Source organism: Nematolebias whitei, chromosome 19, assembly GCF_014905685.2.
Source record: "Nematolebias whitei isolate Nwh7 chromosome 19, NemWhi1, whole genome shotgun sequence".
NCBI lineage: Eukaryota > Metazoa > Chordata > Actinopteri > Cyprinodontiformes > Rivulidae > Nematolebias > Nematolebias whitei.
Window position 1 is genome coordinate 5281484 of NC_056516.1, and position 8408 is coordinate 5289891.

Here is an 8408-nt window from a genome sequence, read left to right on the forward strand (position 1 = left end):
GATTTTTGACCTTAGACTTAGTTTTGACATGGGCCTAGTCCACTACACCCAGACCATACTCAAAGCAACCTGTGTCAGGTGCAGCCTACAACCCAAGAACAAAAGAGAATCTTTTTGTTTTTGACAGTAGATTTAAAGCTGGTTCTTAGAAACCTTCAGTTTAAAAAGTAAAATAAAATAAATAAATAACAAGAGTTGACGTAACTTACTAAAAAAGCAGCAAATACAGCTAGCCAATCAGTGTTTGTCCTCTACAAATCCCTATTAGCCACAAACGCCCACCTTTGGCCTGTAGAGAACCCCTTCTCCTTTCAGGAGCGGGTCAGGTGCTGTAGTTACCATGCCGGGTCATTGGTTGGCACTGTGATTTTTGTACCTTGGGTTAACGCGCATGCGTGCTGCCGCGGCCTGCACTTCCTGTGTGCTAACGTTCAGTTAACTCCAGCCATAACGATGACGAAGGTAAAGCTGGATTTTGGCTGGATTGTGGAGAGGAGTTGACTTTTTTTTTTTGACGGCAAGCAGGACCGCTTTGTCTAACAGTCCACACCGGTCGTTGGGTGGACCAAAACCGAGTCAACGATGTCGGACTTTACTCCGTGATAATCAGTATTGAATTTACAGCAGGTAAAGCAGGCTATTATATTCTCATTGATGTTTTATTTGTTTTTACTTTGATCACACAAAGTCCAATTGAGTTTTTATTTTTATTTTATCTCTCTATATATATACTTTATTTTCTCTTATCCACGAGGAGAGGCTGACCTTACCACTCGGCGGATCGGTTCTGAACGAGTCAGAGAGTCAGATGGACAATGTGGGACCAGATTTCAGGACGAAAGCAGGGCCAAAGTCCATTTCAGTAAACTTGTTTCAATAGTGGGTTTAATTTAATTATCAGTGTTTTAGTGACATACAATTCGTGGTGCTGAGTAAATAAAAATAAAATAAATCTGTTGCTTTCATTTTTCAACTTTAGTAGCATGTAATGTTTATCAATGTTCTAAATTTGGTTTACATAATTTTCAGCGAGCTGTATGTTGCTGAAAACTTCAGTTTATCTTGCACACAAACATAAATACTGTTTATAATTATTAAACTGTTACTAGTTAGCACATTTTGGTATATTTTAGTGCAGTGCGGTGTGTGTGTGTGTGTGTGTCAGTCGGTTCCTTTAGACAGAGCCGGCCGCAGTTGGGAAACAGCTCTGGGACTACTCACAACTGACCTTGTGATTTTATTTAAAAACCAAAGAAAGTCAACTAGACTTTATAGCTCTAGTCATAACATGTATGTTAACAACAAAACAAAATAAAGTAAAAAAAAAAAAGTTATAAAATCAGAAACACAAATAGTGAACAGTTATTAGTTAAATCATAATGATCAGCAAACTCTTATTCTACAGACAAAGAAGACAAAATATTTAGCGCTATTCCTATGTTTTGTGGGTACCACAATGTATTATCTTTTTGTCTGACAAACAAAGCAGCAGTTTTTGTTTAGTTTTTTGTTTCTTATTTAGTTTTTCGTTCTTTAGCTTTATAAATCTGCTCTCTTCTTAAGTGGGACTCTGTAGAATTGAGATTACCATTTTCCAGGTCTCTGGTTTTAATGTTGGTTCAATTTGGTATTGTTTTTCCCATTTTTCTAGGAATTTTGTAGAATCAGAATGCTTCTGTTTCATAAATCTTACATCTTTAGTTTCTGCCTCAGACGAGGACTTACTGTTTTGACTTCCCATGAATGTACAAATGTAAGTTAGTTATCTGCATTGTGTTTTATTAAAATATGTGTCTGAGTGGCTTAAATGAAAATGCCTCCAGCGGGCCTCCTGCTTTCTGAATCACAGGTTTCAACTGCTGTCAATTGAACCGGTGCCTCACTTTGGGTTCTAATCCCGAAAGCAGAAAGATTTTAGATTCAAAAAGAACTACTTCACCTAAAAAAAAAGTCCTAATGGAGGTTTAAACAGACTTGCTAGATCTGTCTTCCTCCCAAGCAATGTTTCACTCACACAAAAACATGCAGTGTTTTACTCACACAAAAACATTTTATAGCTCAGCACGGAGTCTCACTTTTGGTAGAGATTTTTAAAGTTCTTGACTCTGAGTCTCACTTATTGTTAGAATTTTTAAAGGTCTTGACTCATCCGGAAAGACAGAGCTTAAAACAAATATATATCTTTCCTTCCAAAAAAAACAAAACGTTACGACGAACTTTTGCTTTTACTCACTCTGCTTCTTGTGGCTGGGTGCGAGTTCGGACTCCGTCAATCCGCCGCTGATGGACGAAGGCAGACCTATAATCACTGGCCCAGCAAGGAACAACACCTCCTGGGGCTTTCCTTTCAGGTCGCGAAGGTGACCTGCATGCACGGTTTCAGTGCGTCTCTCCTCAGCCCAGTCAGCAAACAGATATGTTGGAAATAGGGTCACGGCACCAAGAAATGTTAGGTATTTTCTCTCCTACCCAACTTTAAAAAGAGAACCCTACATAGGACAGAGTAAGGTTTTTGGCCAATGCTCCTTGCAGGGAGGGAAATCCACCTTTGGTCTGGAACCAGAGGTGAACTCCAAAGCCTTGCTGTTAGAACTGGCTTTTTATTTGGTAAGAGTGACACATAAGTGTTTGGCTTGGAACACTCTTTGATCAGAACAAAACATCTTGTACAGGTTCAGTTGATTAAATGCTTATTGTAATGAGTTTCTGATATCATCTGTATCAGTTGAAATCATCTGTATCAGTTTAAGGGTGAGAAAAGAAAATGACAGTGCAAGATAGCTGGAATACTTGCTGATGTGTTTAAACTTTGACATGTTTGGTTTTTAACAAACAGTTCTAAGTAAAAACAGCTTATGTAAATACAGACTGATAGTTCCAGACAGGCAGTTTAAAATGATAACAAATTAAAAACTCTTACAATATCTTAGATTTTATTGCTGGTTTTCTTTTACATTTAGTTGTGGGATGTAACTGGGACCCTGAGTACATAATCTCATTCCACCACATGTACCGCATTTGATGCGAATGAAAATAAAGAAATTCTGACTCTGACTCTGGGATTCTTGCGGATGCATGTAAACACAGAATATGAGCCGTGTCAACACAGATTTTTTTTCCCAGGAATCATCATCCGAAAAAAAACTGTTTCCCCCTGCTGTGTCCATGTAAATGGGTCTTGTTTAAAGAGGGTCTCACACGCTCTCCTGAACAAACAACAGATGAAAATCAGTAGATTCTGCAAACATTCAGGCTTTCCTCTGAATCAGGGCATTGTTCCTGACTCCCCCTTTTTTTACGTGTTGGTGTCCAGGTGTTTTTAAGTGTGTGATGTCATCTTCATCTTTGGCTCTTCATAGGGAGATCAAGGTGACAGGGGCCCACGGGGTCTTTCAGGGTCCACAGGCTCAATTGGACCTCCTGGAGCTAAGGTATACAACATGAGTCAGGATAAGGGTCCAAATAAATTCATATAATATTAATTGTCCATTAGAAATGTGATGTCAGAAAGAAATAGACTCAATGTTTACAAATCATTTGTAAAACCTGTGAGCAAACATCAAGTCAGAAATCTGCAGCTTTCATGCAGGAATGTTATTGGCCTTCTGTTCAACATGTATGTAAACTCTGGGAACATACTTATTACACATGCATCAGATGTCCAATGACAATTCATTTGTTTTCTCAAAGTGTCCTCACAGATTTTATTATCTGGTTAATGCAGTCCATTGAAATCCTGGCTTTACTGATAATCTGAAACGTGAACACTTTGGTAAATATCCAATGTTTTTCAGTCAGTTCATCTGGACAGTTTCTTTTTTTGTGCTGAAACGTTTCGCCTTCGGTCCGGGTAGGCTCCATCAGTCAAGGAAACACACAACAAAACTGATTCTTCCCCCAACAGCTTACTCCAAAGTGGAACAAATGAGTTCTGCTTGTGATAAGATGGTCTCTTTGGTACGCCTCCTCCTCCATTGCCAGCCCTCTTCCTTGTTGACAGTCTTGTCAAACTGGTTGAAAACAACAAATTCCATGCTCAATAATCCAGGTATACAATCCAACATTTTTCAGTCAGGTCATCTGGACAGTTTCTTTTTTCTTTTTCTTTTTTTGTCAACAAGGAAGAGGGCGGGCAATGGAGGAGGGGGCGTACCAAAGAGACCATCTTATCACAAGCAGAACTGGTTTGTTCCAATTTGGAGTAAGCTGTTGGGGGAAGAATCAGTTTTGTTGTGTGTTTCCTTGACTGATGAAGCCTTCTGGACCGAAGGCGAAACGTTTCAGCGCAAAAAAAGAAACTGTCCAGATGACCTGACTGAAAAATGTTGGATTGTATACCTGGATTATTGAGCATGGACTTTGTTACTTTGGTAAATAGCTGTTTATTGAAGACATTTTTTGAGAAATAACGTAAGAACCAATCCAAAAGCACCAAAGCCATTCTTTAGGTTTAGTAAAATCAGCATTAACTTTAAATCATCTCTGTAATATTAACTCCACTTCCTGTCCTCGTGGATGTAAACATGTTTAGGATTTACAATCAGTAATTAGTTATTTTCACACAATGCTAAAGCTTTTTAATTGGGAAATGCTTTCCTAAAATTTTAAGAAAAAAATATTTTTGTTATAGTTTAGTTAGTTTTAAACGGTGGTTTTCTTTGTGTGTATTTTCATTTTAAAATACCACTCTAATGGATGTTGTTTTGACTCAGGGGGAGCCTGGCAGACCAGGATCTATGGGTCTACATGGACCTGCTGGACATGGCAAGGCTGGCCAAAAGGTGAAGACCCTGAATAAATGAGTTAACATGCACACAAACACATTGCCACACAAAAAGACTGGAGTCTAGAGCCAAAAGGTGAAAAGATTGTGTTCTTCAAACAAGAACTTTTCAGAAAGGTTTCTTTTCTGGAGATTTTGTTTTGAGACGTTTTTCTTTATAAAATACATTTTGTTGTATTTCTAACAGGGAAGTCCTGGACCTCGGGGACCACCTGGATTTGTTGGAGAACCTGGAGATAGAATAATTGGCCCCAAGGTAACAGAATCAAAAAATAGGACATACTAGAAAACAAGTTTTTTTTCTTTTAATCAAAGAAAAATATCTTTTTATACTAATACATGAAATTGTGATGCCAGACTTCCAGTTAGAAAATGCATGCCACCATTTCTTGTATGGCAGAATGACTTGCCGACAACAGTACTCTGTGTTAGGTAGAGTAGTAATCTGAGGGTGAGAGTAAGGGTTTCTGTCACGAATTGGGGTGGATCGGACAAGCACAGACTCAGAAAAAGGTTTTAAAATGTTTATTTTAAACCGGCGGCGTCTGGCAGGAGGTTCTGGTACTGGTAACGGACCGCTCTGGGGGAGACAGACAGATTAGTGGCTGTAAGTGGACTAGACTGAACAGAGTAAACAAGAATAAATCCACCAACCTTCTGTCTCTGGAACCATTCTGAGATGTGGGTCAGGTGGGCCCCGGTACCGGTCCGAATCTCAGGAGTCTGTAACATGCACATGGGTGCACAGAGCAGCAGCGCGCAGCGTGAGCACGAACAGGTAGTGAGGCTGGATGGGCGAGCTGTGATGCTGAGGGGTTTATGCAGCAGAACTTTATCCAGGGGCAGGCAAGGGTCAAAACCAGAGAGGAATGCAGCCAGGCAAAAGTAAAAAAAGGGGAATCCAAAATTCGTGGTCAAGGAGGAAAAGAAGTCGTCAATATGGTCAGATTATAGGCGAGGAATCTAGTCCGGGGGCAAATGCGAGAACAAGAGGTCATGGGCAAAGCTATGGTTGAGAACTGTGATACTGAGAGGGAATGCTGGATATCTACGGGAAGAACCTATAATTATCTTGCGCCGACTGAGGGGAAACGGGGAGCTTAAATAGTGGACTGAACAGGTGTTGCTTGTGAACGTAGATTGCGGTAGATGGCGGAGGGGGCATGGCGGAGGGTGACAGGAGCTGAATGACTGAAAGGGGAACTCAAAACTAAAGCAAGAAAAAACATGAATGATCTTAAAACTGGGGCTATGGTATGAGGAGTAGAGGCTTGAACAGATGGGGAGGCAGCGGGGGCCACTGATCGTGACAGTTTCTCTAGGACTCTATGATGAAACAGGATTTACCTAATATAGTTTTTTTTATTTTGACTTAACTATCTAGTTAAAATATTTTTGTATTTTTTGCAGAGAAGTATGCACATTTCTTAGTGCAATGAATGGCGTTGCAAATGCAAAATCAACCCTAGATCTTTTATTACCTTTTCTATTTGGTTTTGTTAAAGATTGGAGCTGGCTGCAGGGCACCGGATCCGGAAACCCCCTCCAGCCCACGTCTTTACCCCCAGCTCAAACCTTCCTCAGAAGTGGCAACTCATGCTAACAAATAAATCAATGAGACGTCCATTAAGTTTTATCAATTATATTAAAAAGGCAGAAGAAGATTACAGTTTTACAGCGCTGGACTCTCCAGACAGTGTCGCGCATAAATATAAACACTAGATGCCTCATTGGCTGCTGCGGCGCAGGATTTTCGGCCGCCATCTTGAAACGGTCGTCCTTATTTGGTTAAAGCAGAAGATGTTTCAGCACTTCGCAGCTTATTTCTGTTCTAATCGACGGACTGTTGACGTTAGGTCTCGGGGGATAACTTTTCACAGTAAGATGAACATATTATTGTTAGTATTTTGTGAATATAATATTACTGTACTGTATTTATGTCCACTAGCTGATGTGATGTTCAGTGTAACACGGTGTTCAGCTGCAATGAAGCTGACTGAGATCTGATGACAGGAATATTTTTCTAACGAGCATACTCACTATTTTAGTAGCTTTGGTTCATTATCAAGAGATATGTATCATAATTGGAGTTTTGTTTAAGTTGTTTTTGTATGTATGTTAGTTAAGTATGTTTTTGTGAAGACACAAATCTCCTGTTTTCATTTGGAAGGTTTTCCAAAGAACAAGATGTGAGGAAGAGGAGGAAGTATCTTTGAGGAGGATTCATCTGAGCAGTGAGGATTTTAAACTGGAGGATTTTGATCAAACTGATCAGACTGTCCGACTGAGAGATGGTGTGGTACCATCGGTTCACCTTCAAAGAGTAGAAGCATCATTATAAGTTCATTAGAGTTCATAAAGTTACATATTTTATTGTGAGTCACAAGGTGAGACACCTCCATGTGTTTATATGAACAGGTAACTATAGACTGTAAAGTTCATATTCATGATGTTTTTTCATTTCAGCTTGAAAACTGCAGGACTACAGGAACTCAACAAAAGCTGGAGCTGCTCTGTCTGTGGCCTCTCAGGAACGTGCACGTCACACACACACACTCTCAGGAACATGCACGTCACACACACACAACCTCGGCCTCATGATGTGAGTATTTCTATTTTAAACTTTTATTTTTTCCATTTACTCTTTATTTATCCAGGTAGTCTCACTGAGTCACGAGAACTCATTTTAAAGAGAGACCTGTTTAGGAGCAGATGATGGGGGTTGAGTGCCTTGCTCAGGGGACCAGGGTGGGGCCAATGAGGGTGGAGGCAGGTGTGGGTGTTTCACCTTTTCCACCTCATTTTGATGTTGACGGTACCGGGAGTTGAACCTGCGACTTTCCGATCACAGGCCCATCTTCTAACCTCTGCACCACCACTCCCCCTCATAACATCATATAATGGTCATGGTCATATTAAAATCTCACTGGTTTCCTTCCAGATGTGTTAAACAGCTACTGGTCCCCCTGATGTTTACAGGTGGCTGTGGTCAATGGATGAAAAGCCTGGCATGAACAAGATGATGCTGGAGATCATCATGTGACAAGAGCGCCCACCTTCTAACTGTGAAGAACAAGAGCAGCTCAGTGATTCCCTCAAGGCTCAGTGAAGGTGCTGAGAGCTGCAGAGAGGCTGATTCATGGAGCTTCAACACAGCAACCTCCAAACATGTCCACCCTCACACACATCGTCCATGAAGACACTGGACCAGAGCACAAGATAATAAGACAGTGATGACAACAACAACAATACACATTCACAAATGATTCAGACAATTTTAAGTTTTTTTTAATTGTTTGTTTGTTTTACAATTGAAAAACAGTTTGTTCTCCACTGTTGTCATCACTCTTTGTTAAAATCCAGGTCTCTCTTGTAAATGAGTCCTATTGGCTCAATGGAACTAACCTGTATAAATAAAGGTTGAATGAATATAAATATATACATAATGATTTATTCAACCTTTTATTTATACAGGTTGGCTTCATGGAGCCACAAGGACTCGTTTACAAGAGACCTGCTCCAGACAGAACAGTAAACAATGGCAATGATAAACTACAGTAAAAATGATAGAGATGATATGTGTGTGTGTATATATATATATATATATATATATATATATATATAT

The 8408-nt window shown here is 39.9% G+C and overlaps 1 protein-coding gene across 1 annotated transcript in view; it reads left to right on the forward strand.

Moving 5' to 3' along the window:
* The window catches only part of LOC119426031 (collagen alpha-1(XXVIII) chain), a 168683-nt gene that overhangs the window by 57253 nt on the left and 103022 nt on the right, over positions 1–8408 (forward strand). The window contains exons 3-5 of the mRNA XM_037693591.1: positions 3360–3431; positions 4713–4781; positions 4971–5039. Of these exons, the coding sequence (XP_037549519.1) occupies positions 4737–4781; positions 4971–5039 (114 nt within the window). The 5' untranslated portion in view covers positions 3360–3431; positions 4713–4736. The remainder of the gene's footprint in view (positions 1–3359; positions 3432–4712; positions 4782–4970; positions 5040–8408) is intronic.